The sequence below is a fragment of the Heterodontus francisci genome, chromosome 26, assembly GCF_036365525.1.
Source record: "Heterodontus francisci isolate sHetFra1 chromosome 26, sHetFra1.hap1, whole genome shotgun sequence".
NCBI classification, from domain to species: Eukaryota; Metazoa; Chordata; class Chondrichthyes; order Heterodontiformes; family Heterodontidae; genus Heterodontus; species Heterodontus francisci.
The window spans coordinates 62,496,950-62,513,724 of NC_090396.1; the positions used below are offsets into that span (position 1 = coordinate 62,496,950).

The 16,775-nt window shown below is 37.4% G+C and overlaps 1 protein-coding gene across 1 annotated transcript in view; it reads left to right on the plus strand.

Moving 5' to 3' along the window:
• Positions 1-16,775, plus strand: part of rnf213a (ring finger protein 213a) — a 237,406-nt gene that overhangs the window by 194,740 nt on the left and 25,891 nt on the right. Inside the window, exons 48-57 of the mRNA XM_068058651.1 lie at positions 460-656; positions 3,784-3,906; positions 6,186-6,296; positions 7,667-7,909; positions 11,237-11,318; positions 11,409-11,443; positions 11,547-11,644; positions 12,795-12,948; positions 14,184-14,349; positions 14,465-14,559. Coding sequence (XP_067914752.1) covers positions 460-656; positions 3,784-3,906; positions 6,186-6,296; positions 7,667-7,909; positions 11,237-11,318; positions 11,409-11,443; positions 11,547-11,644; positions 12,795-12,948; positions 14,184-14,349; positions 14,465-14,559 — 1,304 coding nt within the window. The remainder of the gene's footprint in view (positions 1-459; positions 657-3,783; positions 3,907-6,185; positions 6,297-7,666; positions 7,910-11,236; positions 11,319-11,408; positions 11,444-11,546; positions 11,645-12,794; positions 12,949-14,183; positions 14,350-14,464; positions 14,560-16,775) is intronic.

Below are 16,775 nucleotides of genomic sequence, written 5' to 3' on the forward strand. Positions count from 1 at the left end.
TGTTTTGATAGTATTCTATCTGTTATCCTTCCACCTCCCTCTTTGAACATGTGTATATTGTCCAGCTGGACTAGTCAACAAAATAATCACGAGTCAAATCTGGACTCTCCAAATTGGTCAGTTAGTAAAGTGCGTAACGTGGTACTGTGATTTGCAGAGCAGGAAGGTTTTCACTTCTGGTCTATGCAAGGTTATCTGCTATCAGCTGGGCAAGCAATGACAGTAAGGATGTTATAGTTGACTTTAATGTGCATGGGCTAGGAAAAGGATGCGTCAGTCATGAGAGCTGCCAGTATGGTGAATAACCTGATACTGTCTAGACTTGTGTGAAGAATGACTTGGTTGAGTACAGTACTGTTGCTGCTTATTCAGTGTATGACATCAGAATGAAAGTGATTGGCAAATGTAAATACTTTTTTATATTGGCTCATGTTGAAAATTGATAATTCATATTTCCAGCTATGAATTCAGAATATGTTCGTACAAAAGAGGCTTTTCTGCAGCAGATAAAGCATGTGCTTCTTTCTCGTGGAAATGATTGGTTCTGGATTTATCTTGTGCGAAAACTATGCAGTCTAAGTGGAATGGAGTTTGTCCAGCAGCTTTCGATGGATGATCGATTTTTATGGCTATTTCCAGAGGAAATTATTCAACAGGTACAAAACCAGAAATCTTTTTATATCATGGTGGTTTGGTTGAGATCAGTTATAAGTGTTGTTTGTTTCTCAATGAATGATGACCTAAAAACATTTTTCTACAGTTATCTACATGCCCTGAAAGATAAGTGATAAATAGTAATAGCACTTATCTGGCAAAATATTGTCATGAAATTTTATATTGAAACTACAAATGTGGGTATCATTGATTTATATTCTATCAACACCAAAATGAAATGTCAAAAATATAAATTGTTTTCAGTGTAGGACCATAGAGAATACCACATTGAATAAAGTCTCTCGAAATCTGGGAAATTTTTGAAAATGAGTGTTCGAATGATCCAGAGTCCCCTGGAATGGGGAATCTTGCACGATGGCCTGTTAAACCTTTTTCCTCACCCATCAACTTGAAAATGTTAACCAATGAGATTTAGAAATTGAGAAAGAAACACAAGAAATTCAGAGAAGGAAATAGGGTGAAGTCGAGTCAAATCAGATACAGAAATAGAGGGAAAGAAAGATTGAGTTGAGAGAGGAGAAAAGGAAAAGCAAGAAAAAATTAAAATTTACAATGACAAAAATCTCTAACAATTTCCGGAGAATTTAGAAATGTGTGTCCCCAATCTGAATTGTTCCTTTTCTGGGTTAGAGCGGTTGAATGGTATTGCAGGAATATAAATGTTGCATTAACAAGATACTTCAGCTAAGTTCATGCCCTGAATTTGAGTGTTTAATTGACAATTAATGTGCAAATTACAGCAATTTCAAGGCACTCATGAGGTGCTTGAAGGCAAGCTGCTGTTTTAGCAAGGCTAAGATAGAGTGGCACAAATAGTCCCGAACCTTGTGGAAATTCACAATTCATGGGGTATCTTCTAAATACAAGTTGCTGGATGATTTACACAATGTATATTTTAGCAGTACGCCCTAGGTCAGTGTTTTTTTATTATAGGTGGGATCATTAGTTTTAGCAGTAACTAGCCAATTAACAACTCACTGGTTTGCATCAGCCCATCTTTTCTCTCTGTCTTGTCCCCTCATTTGGCAATTGTGGAACTCATGGCTGGGCTGCTAGAAGGACTATGTTTTAGATACTGAGAGGGAGTAGGACAGCACAGACTGGTTGTTCAGTTCAGTCATGCGTCTTGCTTTCCAATTACAGGCTAGTATTTGTGATAATAGGAGAAATGCATAACCTGGACTATCTCAACCAGAGAGGGCTGCATGTTTCTGGGATGGATGGTGTACTTATGGGGAAAAAAATGAGAACATTTTCCTCTGTCTTACACCATGTGAAAAAGTGAACTCCAACGCTCCAGTGTATGATAAACATCAAGTTGATGCAAGATTAGTTTCAAATGGTGCAGCTACATGTTATGTACATGGATTCTAAAATCAGTATTCTGGCCTTAAAACATTGTAGTTGCAGGAGTAATCCACTATATTCCATTATAGTCAAATTCCTGATAAAACAATCATTATTATTTGCTTTCATTTATTCTGGTGTAACAGAAAGTTATACTGGTATAGTTATATCCTTGGATTAAAATGACCATTTTGGGCCACATCATGTCAGTCTTGGTTCGGTAGTGACACGCAACAGTAAGTTGTGGTTTCAAGCCTCATTCCAGAGTCTTGAGCACCTAAGTTAGACTGATCTACAGTGCAGTATTGAAGGAACACTGTACTGTTTACTATTCATAAATTTTTTTTAGCTGTGAATTGGAATAAAGGACAAGTTTTACAAGTATGTCAAAGGTCAGTAACTGCAATATGCATATTTACTATCCAGTTTGAGGGCAGATAACCTGAATGACCAATGTCATTTGAAAGTTGTCTGTATCATATAATTACTTTACGTTAAAAGTGCACCTTTGCTAACAGGTGATAGATTTGTCTTGGACATAAATTGGTTAGTCTGTAGTACAATCTTAGTTAGTGACCTACAGTTTGTAACTGAATAATACATGCAGTAACAACCGCTCAACTTTTTGCAGAAAAGCTTTTTGTTAATCTTCTCAGAGATGAATAGGAATCGACAGTGATGGACTGAAATATAGGCATAAGTGAATTTAAGAGAATCATTTTATTGGAAGAACTGAAGGGCGCTCTTTATTTGTAATTGTGTTTATCTAATTTTGTCACTAGCTTTGATGAGGAAATGACATCTTGTCGATGAGAGATTCTGTTTCTGCATTTTAGAATCCAGGACCTGGTTTAACAGCCTGTCAAGATGAATAAAGTAGTCTTGGCTACCTATTGTTAAACTCTGTCCCACTCTGCTTTTTTGTTTTACATGACTCTTCTGAAATACTATCTGTTTCACCCTATAAAATTCTCCTGATTTGGATATCACTGCCTTTTTGTTGGCTGCCCTTCATCAGACACATATTACAAGTGGGTGGAGAAGTTTCACAAACAGAGACGATCACGGGTTAAATTGTCTCGTGACAACAGCAGCATGAGAAATGGTCCGTCTTCCTATTGCTGGTTTTTCTACTGCCTCACCTCAATAACCACAATAACAATCCTGTCCTTGATTTTCATAGTTTATTGTATGAATTTGCACTCCTGACACAGCGTGAATCAGCAGAGGTCATCCAATAAAGTCTATCTACCACCCTGTGACATGACGTAGCTAGCTCTAGTCTGTCGTCAAAAGTAAATCGCATTGGCATTGCATACTATCTTGCTTGCTAGCTAGCTAATAGTCATTCTGCTCTTTATTGATATATGCTTAGCTACTTTATTTTTAGGGAGAAATGTATTTTAAATCAGACTGTGTTCTGATGGCATTAGATTGGCTATACACTTTTTATATACAGCTTAATTGCCCCCATGTCTGTGGCTGAGTCAATAATTTTGTCAAATGTCTGTGGTGAAACATGATGTCTATCCCTGCTCATAATCAAATAGCCTGCCAGCAGCAATGCTCACCCATAACAAATGGTCACTTGGATGAAATTCTGGAAGGGTATAAGTTCCCATAGAAACATATCCAGCAACATTCAATGGCTGAGAGATGGGGATTACATTGGGCAAAATAATTAGAAGTAACAGTTGTAACATGGAGAAATATTGTATCATTGGTAAAAGTGACTTTGCTCTGTTCTGTTCTTGTTTTCAGAGAGATCAACCTGGACAAATTGATCGTTACCTTGTGTATGGTGAAAATTATAAACTTATTCGCGATGCAGTAGGCAGGGCTAGTCTTGAATGCAAGACTGCAATTATAGCTGAAGCTCAAAAGGTATGAGACGGAACATCTGAAAACAAGATAACACACTGAAGTCAGGGGCAATTTTTGCCTTTCATTGAATAATAGCACCCAAAGCTAACAATTTAACATTACGAAAAGCTACCTATCAATATGTTACTTGATAAATGTTGGACTTTAGTTGGTTGATTTTTAACTTCTTTCTCATTCAGTTCAACTTATTGACTTGGAAATTAGATTGTGGGTTAATAATGTATGAATGCTTAACACATTCACCTGAAATTTCTCTGCCCAATGTTTAAGTGGAGGCATTAACCCATTAAAAAAAATAATTAGGTTACTGGCTCTGCTAAAGTAACACAAGATTTCATACATTATTGTCGCACAATGTAATTTGAAGGCCACTTTCTTTATGTATAAATAACTGAATGTAGGCCTTGGAGAAAAAAATCTTTAAAACAATTGGAACACTCAGCTGTGCTGTCTTTTGTAATTATTTGTGTTATTTTATATGAAGGAATTGCTAGTTTAAGTCCCTGAAACTGATATCTGATGGACATAGAATCATTGGTGCAAGACTGCTTTTACATGACCGGCTCACTTTTTACTGATTTATGTCGAGGTAGCTTATAACTTCTAGCAGAAAGCTGGTGGGATACTACAGTTGAAACTTCTCTGTCATAGGAATGAAGACCCTGCAGGTGAACAACTGAGAAGATTGGGTTTAGCTATGATGACCTTCACTGTCAAATAATCAGCTAACTGTCATTGTTAGAATGTACATTTTCTTGGGTTAAAGGGGGTTCATGATGTCGAGATGTATCTGTCAAATACATATACGTGTCTCATTAGCTCCCTTTGAACTTAGTGAACTTTGTGTAGCCCATGAAAATGTGCAGCCCAATAGCCAAAATCCACATGTAAGGAATGGCTGAAATGCTAGACAGTGCCAGCATCCATTAAACTCTGATCATGTTTAAGTTATAACCACCAGAAGGAGTAGGATGAAAGGGAAAATATTGGGATATTATGCAATTTGTTTCATTAGATTTACTATTTTGCTTAATGGTACTGCGTAGAACTTGCTTGGTATCTTTTTCTAGAGTGATGGCTGGTTGCTATGTGTAAATTGGTACTTCAGTAGAGTCTGCTAATACAGTTTGAAAATCAGATATTTCAAATGTACCTACACATCCACAGTTTGCTCATAGCTTTAGTCATTATTTGAAAAGTCAAATTGATTATGTATATTTAACAGTACCAAGCCAAATGTTAGCCCAGGATTATTATAGCAATTATGCTATGATAAAATAGAATTATAGCTGTTCCCAGCCTGAGAAAGAGGTGATTGGGTTTGGTTCTGCCCACCCTGAGGAGGAAGGGATGGAGTTTATAAGTAAAACTCCAGAAGATCCTTTGGAGAGGTAGGCAGAAGATAATCTGCTGTTGTACTTGCTGACTTTTTATTATTGGTTATTATTAAATACACTCCATTCTATATACATGTTTCAAGTTTAGCCTGGAAGAAGTTGAAGACTTTGTCCCAGCATTTCCTGGCTCATGCTTAGAGAAATGACACTGAAATTAATGCCGATTACTGTACCGATCTTGCTGACAAAGTTACACCAAAGTTTCCTGCAGAGCTTATTTGCCTATGCTTGAAAGTAAAAACTGTCGTAAAACAAGTCCAAATGCATCGCCACCAAATAAGGGTAATTGCAAGTGGGCTGCTGTCATCTGTCATGGCACCTCACTCTCTGCCTCCTGCCTCTGCTGGTCCTCCTCCTCTTCCATTATTATGCAAGAGAGTTGTACCCATTGGGAAGGCCATTCTAACTGTTTAGTCTTCAGTTATGCTGATTATTAGGTGACTTCAAGCCATGCTGTGCCTAAATCTTTGAGCCATAAACTAAGTAAGTCACTGGCTTACATACGCCAAACTCGTGAGCTTGTCTTTTGCGTGGGGGGTGTAGATCATATAAATGAGTGGCAAACGGTTTTAGCAGACTTGTCTTGGAGTAGCACAAATAGAGAAATTTGTACGTACTGATGTTTCTGCATAAAATCGGCACAAGTCAACTACTGGAAAATTTCTTTAACGGAATTGGTGCAACGCTGCTGTTACGCCAATAAGTTCCCGGAAATTCCGGGGTTTTATCATCTGATGCTGATATTAGTCTTAATATTATGAACAAAGTTTCTTCTCCGTAGGCTCAGCCCAACTATAACACATTTATTAGATATTTCTTACTGACCTGTATAATACATTATTTTGCTTTAAGGTAAACTTGACCAGAATTATTTTTCTTTAGGATTGCAAATGCCCTTTTAGTGAGCAAGAAGTTCACATGATCCTTGCAATATTCCGGGAGATCACTATTTTGCATGCATCGAGCAGTCCATATGTTCATCCAAAACAAGCTGTAAGTCTGGATAATAAGAATGAAATGTTTTATTCTTAAAATGATTTCGTATTTAGGAAAGCTTCTGGGATAGGTTGCTGTTCTATTCTTCTGTTAAGTATTTGTGATTAAAGGGTGTTCGTAGTAGGGAATGGCACGCCTCATTTTGTTTGCACTCTTATCAGTTTTGAAAAGTCCCAGGTCAAGTAAAGCATGGCTAGGTATACAGTAACTCCTCTAATCCTAAGAAGAGCAATCTGAATGTTTGCCATTATATGAATCTAAAATTTTCCCATACCAGCCATCCTTGCATCCTCTGAGATTGCTGATAAATTAACTGTTTGGTTCTGCAGAGCTTCTCCTACTAGAAATCTGATTGGGACTTGCAACCCTCAGAGAAATTTTGTCAGTTCCTGGATGGATTCTATCCCAGATCCCTGAGATGAAAGGACAGTGTTCTAACATGCGACATAGTGCATCCAATATAAAAAGAATCCAGTATTTCATTTATTTGAAATGATGCAGAGAGAACAGAGAAGTCTTCCGAAGGAATATTAACACTTTTTAATGAATCACAATCCATGATTAAAATTGATGTCTCTGATTCTCGTGATACATTCTCTATTTATGTGAGCTAACTTCAAATTCTAATGCCGACTGACATCTGTACTTGGGTTTCACCTACATGATAAATTTGCCATTTCATGGCACAATCACCTACAGGCGAGCAAATAGCAGTCCCTATATCATTCAAACACACCTAACAGAGACCAACACCGACATCAACAAAGGAGAAAAAAGTAGATTATGGGGAAGGTGGAATAAAGATGTGTTTAATTTTTTTTTTTACAGTATTCTGTACTAACACGTTCAGAGATGCAATACCAACATTTGGAGTGGAAGGAGTGAGTTCAACTGTATAACTAGCCATTCTAGCCTATTTAATCTCTGTAAATACAACATTTTTAAATGTGGATAACGATGCATTTTAATCATGGAGCCTTTTCAGGAATTGCCCTAATTTGTTGTTGCAGAGCTCCTAGCAAAGAGTGGCATTAAGAGATTGGGAACCAATAGTTTGCCTGCTCTCTCGAGGAGTGTGGAGGGGAGAATAAAGTTTTATCTTATGTGCCATCTGATCATAACTTTGTTATTGTACAGCTGTCAAGTTCCCTCATCCAATGTGTTTACTGTTAACATTGAATTTAACACTGAACTCAGAAGCAGAGTATGCAAACACACCTTCGTTTTTCGATAACCAATTCATGTTTCTTTGAGATGGAGAAATTTCACTTCAGTCCTTAAGCTTTAGGACTTTGCTCCGTCACTAACATTTTATCATATTCCATTTTGCATTTTCTCTAGTGAATTTCATTGTTTATGTTTTTCAGCAATGTGATACTATTGAAAAGTACACAAAGAGTGAAATGCAGTTCGGTTCTGACATACTTAAGAATTTTGCCATTACATTAGTCAACAATGGCATTCCTGGACTTCAGATCAATGCTGAACAAAATAGCCTGCAGCGGACAATAATAGAAATAATCATTCACACAGCAGCTGTCTTCTTTTGTGGGAACAATGACATCCTGACTCCACTGCAAAATCTGGCACTCCATCCTGATATTATGGTGGTATGGTTTCTGTTCGTATTTTGTTTCAATATTTCCAGAAGTGAACGTCTTCACAAAAGTCTGCCTATATTAAACTTAATCATTAATGCATTAGTTGTATTGCTTAACTGTGTAAATCTGAGTTCCTACTTGCTTAGCAGGTTGAAAGTGAAAATAATGGCAGGTTTTCTCTTTCTAGACTTCTATTTACATTTTTCAAAAAGAATAAAGCAAACCTTGTTCTGAGCTGTGGATGCTGTACTTCCGATACTAAGGGACTCTGAACATCAAGAGTATAGCAGGAAATATTTATTTAGTATGAGGAACACCATGCAGCAAGATGAGCTTGACTAACCTATGTTTTCTCATCCTCCATCTCTTGTTCTTTGCTTGTTAATTAATATCTTAAATTTGTTTCTTTTCCCCTATTTCCACTTACTGCAAATTTCCTGCTTCTCTGCAAATTTCCTGCTTCTCCGCTGAAGGTGTTGATTGCTTGCTGGGATACAGTTCCATAAGTATCAGTTATTCCTTTGCACTCTGGAAAACTTGCCATACTTTGAGTAAGCATAGAGAATGAGTTTAGTTTAGTTTAGAGATACAGCACTGAAACAGGCCCTTCGGCCCACTGAGTCTGTGCCGACCATCAACCACCCATTTATACTAATCCTACACTAATTCCATATTCCTACCACATCCCCACCTGTCCCTATATTTCCCTACCACCTACCTATACTAGGGGCAATTGCTAATGGCCAATTTACCTATCAACCTGCAAGTCTTTGGCATGTGGGAGGAAACCGGAGCACCCGGAGGAAACCCACGCAGACACAGGGAGAACTTGCAAACTCCACACAGGCAGTATCCAGAATTGAACCCGGGTCGCTGGAGCTGTGAGGCTGCGGTGCTAACCACTGCGCCACTGTGCCGAGTGTTGGGCTATTCACCCATAGGAGGTATCAAAAATGACAGATCCTAACTGCTAACCCAACTAAGCTGAGCTATTTGGGAACAGCCAAGGGATAAAATTTGAGATCTGATTTGTACGTTTCAGTTACTCTCTACCTCAATAAGCTGAGCCACTGTAGGAACTAAAACATTTGTTTTTATATATGTTTTAATTTTTTATGGCCAAAAATGTGTCTTTTTTTTTAAAAAAAGGTTGTTTGAGTAAAAATGCTAGTGCATTGCATAATTAAATTCTCTTTTGGCCTTTTATCTGAACAGGTTGTAAAGTTAGTTTGGCATGCTGTGAATATATCAATTAGCTGATGCATAAAAATGAAGGAATAAGAAAAGACTCTTCCAGTTGACTTGGGTCATCCTGCTACTATTTATTCCATCCAGAGACTCTTTCATTTCAAAATCTGTATTGCCTCGAAATGATTGTCATAACATTAAAGAGTGAATGCTACATTTGTACAACATCCCCCGACTGCTATTTTAGCAGTGGTTACCCTATTTTACTTTAATGAGTTAATGGGCTTGGATGTTGTTCTAAAGACGGGTCCCCTGGCAGCAGGCCGGAAGGTGGGGGGAGACCTCCATTGCCGTCCTGAGGGGACCCATAAAATTCAACTCAGTGTTTCCATTAAAATAACTACAAGAATATTGGCTGGATATGCAAGGTTTTTATGCGCTCAAAGCCCAGATTTTGTGGTCAGTGGCAAAGCAAAAACACTCGCTGTTGTCTTGAAGATAGCCTTGTTGAGAGATCTAGCAGTCCATGTGACGAGAACTTTTCTTTTTGACGTGCAAGTGATGTAGTGTAATTTAATGAATATTCCCAGCATCGAGCTGTTGATGTCATCAAGCTGTCGAAGCTGCCAATCACATTAAAGAATTTTCAGTGACAGCCAATCAGGAAATGAAAGGCACAAATCAAATCACTTTTCAAAAATTTTACAGAGCAAAGTAAAAATTGGGACATACACTTGGGTGAAGGTAGAACCTGAAATATCATGAAAAACTTCAATTTTTAAAAAATTATTTTAAAAATCTAGTAATTAATCATAATGGAGACATTCCACAAATATAGAATCAGTTTTTCAACAGTAACAATTTCTAAGATTGCTGTTTTTTTAAAAAAAGATTGACCTCATTGAATAAGTCCTGACTTTTTACGGAAGTTCTAACAGCAATATGAGTGGAAAATAAGTTCTTGCCAGAATCAGTGGCTTTCAATGATTGCCAGCTTGGGGTTGAGTTAGTCCACAGCACAGCTTGGGACAGAGCAGTGAATGGCAGACCATAATTTAATTGTGGGGAATGCTGATTGTTCGCCTCCAAAATCCCAACAAATTCCAAGCCGGTATTTCCAACAGTAATTTTTATGCTTATATCTCCTACTCTGTTGTATCAAGAATCTGAAAACTTAGAAATAGGTCTTTAACCAAATGGTGATTGGCACCCTTCACATCAAGCCTGCACTAGGTAGCAGTTGTTCTTTGTGGAGTATAACAAAATTCTGGAAGAACTGTGATAAAGTCCTAATTATTACTGTAAATGTTGCTAATCCTTCCCCTTGTAGATCAGATTAAATCAATAAAACGTTGTCTTCTGCCCACTTCATGCAATTAAATTGGATAAAACTTGAGAGTGAAAATGAAAAAAGAAGATAGTCTCCACAAATTGAAGTATGGATTAATAAGTTGCTTCATGATCTTAAGTGTTATAAAGGGAGATATTTGTACCCTTACTGGTTCTTTGAGGACTGCTGGCTGAAGATAGCCAATGTAAGCATGTTCTGTGGAGCACCCACTACTGCAACCATGTGGAAAGTGGATTCTGTCACCAATACCCATTCTCAGCTGGGCTTTGCTGCATTTAACAGTTGTACAAAACATCTGGTTCCGGGCAGCCTCTCGCCAGCAGTTCAAAAGCAAGTGCAATTCTTAACACTTTTTTCCTGACTTTCAATTTGGATGCATCAAGTTTTAATCTTATTTTGATTCTCCCACCCTTCTTTCTTGGAATTTCTAATATTTATGGCTCCCATTCTTCATATTACCCCCATCAAACAGCTGGGCATGTGACTTACTCTCAGGTTTTGACCTGCACTCTTGAGTTGTGTACTCAGGAGAGGAGTCCAGAGTTGCTTAAATTCCTTTCCAGCTCTGTGGTACTGTTCCTATGTACTCAATGCCTGTTCAATAGTTCTCCTTACCTGTGCAAGCGATATCAGGATCTCAGTATGTGTGGATCATGTTTTAATTCCGATCTGGTTTGAAGGCAGCAACGAAGGATTGCTAGTGATGGGTATATAAAATCGCTACCTAGAGGTACATTCATGTTCAACTCTACTGAAAATAAAGCCTGCTGTTTCTCATCACTTCTTTATACATTTAGGATGCGTTCTTGCCCACCATGCCTGAGGACGTTACTGTAGAAGCCAGGAGCTGGACTGATTTACAGAATCTAGCGTGGTATCGTAAGTGACAAAATCTCTCTTTGAATTTATTACTAGTTAGAAAAATTTTTAACTATTAAACAATCATTGGGAAATCCCTTGACTTTTCAGAGTGCCCAAATGGACATCCATGTGTTGTAGGAGAAGTAAGAAGTCATTTATTGATTTTCTTTTTAATTCACATATTTTAAATGCCATATACATGAAATGTGTAATTGAACTCGCTGCATTACTGATTTCTAATTGTAGTGTGGACAGCCGATGGAAACATCATATTGTATTGAATGTAAAGCTGAAATTGGAGGACGTGGCCACTTGCCAGTGCGTGGATTCCTTCGTGCTTCTACGTAAGAACATTTTCATACAGGTCAAATAAAGGATAGCCTTGCCTAAAACTAAGATAAGCAGTGCTTTAATCTACTAGACACTGAAGTTTCTCAGCATCGCTAATATTAGATCGTTGTCTTTTTTTGAATGAGGTAGATTTAGAAATTATTGGTGAAAAGTTTATTTCTGTGCTGGTGTTCAACAAAGGCTTGCTCATGCTCAAGCACCCAGAGATACAAGTTGACATGCTTATCATGGTTGTATTGATTTCATATTTAATTGCAAGTCTATGCTTTATAACCAAGGTTGTAATTCTGTTACGCAAGACCTCTTCTCCTGTAGCCCCTTTCCCTTTGTTTTCTCCTAAACAGAAAAGTACCAGATTAAAATAACTCAATCCTATCTCCTGCCAACATGCAAAGTTTAATAACTAGATCCCAAAAATCCATCATTTAAAAAATTTATAACCTAGAAATTGCTAAGTAATGTTGCAGGCTTTAGATGGAGAATGAAGATCCAAATGTAATCAGTTGTGTTAGGCTACAGAAACTTCAACTCCATCGCTACTTTGAGTGGTTTATCTCATGGGAAACACAAAGTTTTGAGTTGTTATTCATTACCTAGATGGAGGTGGTGCTGAGGAGGCTGACATTATTGCCCGTTCCTAGTTTGCCTGAGCAGGTGGTGGTGAGCTTCTTGCTTGAATTACTGTAGTCCATGTGATAAATTCTTTGTAGAGGCTTGATTGGCTTGTTAAAAGCAGTTAAGAGTCAGCTATGTTGGTGTGGGACTGGAGTCGCACATGGTCCAGACTGTGTAGTAATGGCAGGCTTCCTTCCCTAAAGGACATTAGGTATTCTGCTCCTGCAAGGCAGTCTGCTCAGCTGGCTCATTGGTTATTAATGCAAGTCATCTTAAATATAGCTACCAGATTTGAGTGTCAGGCAGTCTTATAGCTTGAACTTACGACCACAGGGTTTATGAAACCATATCACCCATTCTGTTGTTGAACTGCAGATTATATTTAAATTCCATTTGTTTAGTCAACTGAGATTTGTTTATTTTCAGTAAAATTACGATAGCTTATCCCATCTGAAGGGACTTTTCCTCAGAGTTAAATGCACTTCTTCTTATGAAGAATTTATTTTAGCCAATGTGTCTCATTTATAGGATGGACAGAACACAAGCAGGGCATGTTCTAGGAGATCCAAGCAAAAGAGAAACAGTTGTTGCTCCTGACCGACAGATGTCCGTAGTTTCATTTCTACTTATTCGTCTAATGACACACACAGCTATGATTCTAGGAACAGTGCAAAATTCTCAGGTATTTTAATTTGGTCAATACTATTTTGGTTTTCGTTTAGTAGTGTCTGATATCCAGCTGGTAAGTTATATCAACACTGCGAACAAGTTTCTTCCCTGAATCTCTTTTTTTTTAAAATGCCATCAGGATGTTTATGTACCATTTACTTTGCAGTGCCAGTTTTTGTTGTTGAGAAATCTTGCTTAAAAGCCAAAGTCCATAACTTGGGACATCACAAAGCTGGACATAGTAGAAGAGGTGATGAGGTAAATCAGGAATTAGAATTAAGTGCTACAAATCTTTGGCTTTAAACGCCTGTTCATTGTGAAAGGAAGGAAAACCTGAAGAGATAAGGAGATGTGTGGTTTTGCAATCCCGGGGAAGGATGAGCTAAAAACAAGACATGATTCATGTTTCAGTTCTATTTTTTAATTAAATATTTGCATATTGGTCTTCTACTTGGAAATCCTGAACCTTTTCTTATAGTCACACTCATATTTTGCAGAAAGCAGATTTCATCAGTATTCAATAGTTTCAAGAGCTCCATGTTTGACATCAGAAAATACATGCTACAGATCTCTTTCGTGTAAGACTAAATACATCAGTTGTAACCAGCAGAGAAATTGAATTATATTTATGGTCCCTTCAAATTGCTGCTTGGCTCCAAAACAATGCTGACAGAAGATTAAACAGAACTTCAGTGTGGCATCTTTTCAGAGGAAAGCAATGTCATGGGGCATACCAGTTTTACGTATAATTATATAAAATCATTAGCTGTGAAAACTGACTGGTGCCATACATAGAAAAAAAGGTATAGGGGTTGCATTGACTAAGGAGAGGCAAATCAGGAAATAGAAGAAAATGGAAAGTAAATAAATAAACAAAAGACGACATAGAGCTAGTTTAGTGCCCCTGCTTTAAGTACTCAATAGCAGTAAGTTCTGATTCTAGAGCCTGTGCCTGGTGAAGCAGTGGGGTTTTCCCCTCTGAGCGTACTGCTGAAGGTCATCCTCGAGTTTTGAGGTGAAGGTCCTCTTTCTATAGCTCGGAAAGCAGATTTCTCTCAAATATGGCACAGTTATGAACTCATGTACATGTATGAAATCGACTTGCTGTTGCCAGTGTTTTAGAAACAATGTGCACCCTTCAACATGATTTGAAATTTTAATTACAATATTTCCTGTTAAAAGTAGATTACTGTTTTAATAAATCAACAAGCTTGGATCATTTTTGATGTATTACTTTCTTCTCCATAGTCAGTAGCACGCATTATAAAACCACAAGTTCAAAATCCAGTGGCCTTTCTCCAGTGTCATATTGAAAAAGACATGGAACAACTCATGAGGTCACTGGGAAAGAGTGCTGATGAAACTGCCGTAGTTGTTCATCTCGTTCTTCGTTGTCTCCTTCAGCAAACGCGGTGTAAGTATTTGCTTTTGTAAAAAAAAAATAGCAAATTGGGTTCCATAAGTAGTTCAAAGAATAATTAATCCATTTTTTGCATATTGTATCTTTTTCTTAAATATCTATATTCCAGTGCCTGATTCAGGAAGTCACAGACTCTCCAGTAAACAGCAAAGAAATGTTTGGGAGAAATTGATATTGAAAAATGTGATAACTCCTACAATGAAGGTGAGGTCTTTTTCTATATATTAAAGTAACCTGAAATAACTTAAAAGATGGATATGCCAGTTTGGAGGAATTTATTAATAAAAAGTTTATGATAAAGTATCACAAAAAGCTGTATTTAACCTGACCACTGCTCAAGTATTCCTGGTAGATCTAAAAAGGCAAATCCAAGTAAACTTTTTGTAAACTCCTGAGCTTAGCTATTGCAGCTTGTAAACTTGTGATTCCAGGTCAGAGGAGCCTAGCCTACAATCACCTCCCTTCCTCGTTTTAGTATTGTTTTACATCTTTGCAAATTCTCTCCTTTAAAGTGTGGTGTCTGGAATATAATGGACATGTACCAAATGCAAAACTATTTTTAGGGTCGTTCACCTTAATGTGGCTGATCTGACACACTTTTAACCTCACATAAGATCAGTAACAGTGGCAAATGCGGCAGCAGTCTATTGAATATGAATGCCGTGCTTTTCATTCTTGCTTCAGGAGTGGTATGTATGACAAATGTATTCTACTGCTACAGTGTACCTATGTTTCTATGGCTCACGAATTTAAGCCCAGATTGTTTTACTATACGTGAATAGGTACACCCTGAGCTCATTTGCAGCTTTGCTGCTGTTAATGGGCAGAAATGGGTACAATTGTAGGTTCTTAAAATTTCCCAATTAGAAAAAGCTTGTAGTAAATGGCTATTTTTTAAAGAACACTTTTTACACTCGAGTATGACAGAAAAGACTATTTTAATACTATTGGGCATTGCTAAATGGTGAGTCAGTGATAATGTTGCATTGGGGGAAGGAGGTAATGCTGAAATGTGGAAGCAGAGGAGGAGCATACAACATAATGAGAGAAATTGGAAAGGGGTTTTATTAGACAACTTGCCCAGAGATAGCACAAGAAGTATGTTTTTTGATTGGCTCTTGGGAAATATGAATAAATTAGTTTTCCTAACTAGAGTTTCAATGTGATTGTTTTTGAATGAAAGCCCAAGTGCTCTAATCTGTCTCTCTGGCAATGTCTAACAATGTTAGTCTCTCTTTTTCTTGCTAATAAGCAGTTGATAGTTTACTTCAAAATGTTAAGATTCATCTTTCAGCTTGTTTTCAAATTACATGGAAAAACAAACTCATAACTAGTGTTGTAGCCTGATGGAAGATGAGTTTCAAGTTTCCACAGAAAATAAATAAATCTTGATGCAAACCATACGTAGGTGCAAATATTTAGTACAAAGAAAATAGGCACTGGTGCTCTGTTCATTTTTCTCTCTCTGTCCCTCTGTCTTTCTTAAGAGAGATAAACACTTGATAGTTTTCATACCTCAAAAGCATTAGAGGTTCACCTTCCAACTTGTTTCCATGTTATATGGAGAAACAAATTAAAGAATAGTGTTGTAGGCTGAGAAAGGTTGTGCCTTCATTTGCACTGAGAATGCTACTGATGCTGGAAAATCCTCCACACTGGATATGGTCAGATTGTGACTTCCTGGGAAATAAAAGTGTAGTTGATTGCATTCTGGCTGACCGATCAATACCTCTGGGAAGTGTCACGATCCTGTTTTTTTTTTCTCCTCCGGAAATATTGCAGTGCGCCTTTAAGGCTGTAAAAAATCAGTACTACTTTAAGGCAGCAAGCTCCTAAGCCAAAGTGCATTCTGGTTGCCCGGCAACAACCATACAGAGAGGGAGAACAGGACTTCAGTGTATCCATTTTGACTTTGAAACTGGTGAGCAGAGACACACAGTTAACAGACGGATCCGGTATGTGAAGGAAATAGAGCTCTGTCAATTTAGACCCTGGGTAGTTTTTCTCTTAAAATCCTAAAAAGATTCAAGCCAGATTAATTTCTTAAAGAAATAACAAATTATTGATCTTCTATGTTCATCGCTGAAAAAAGAGTTTAATACTAGAACTGCTGAATTCCCATCTCTGGAAAGATCTTCGGATTCATCAGACCCTGGAAGACTACAAGTGAACTTCAACTGTGTTGAATTAGAAGACTGTTCATCGGAAGCATAATCTGCAAATACTTTATTATTTTTCTATTTTGTCGGGCAGCTAATTAAAAACCAAATTACTGTTAGTTTGAGCATATGTATGCGAATGCGGGAGTTAGTTTTTTTTTAAAAAAAGTAAGCTATAAGGTCTTTAGATCTTGGTTTATTTTAGTAGTGGTTAAGATTTTACTTTTTTTTAATAAATAGTTAATTTGTTGATATCTAAAG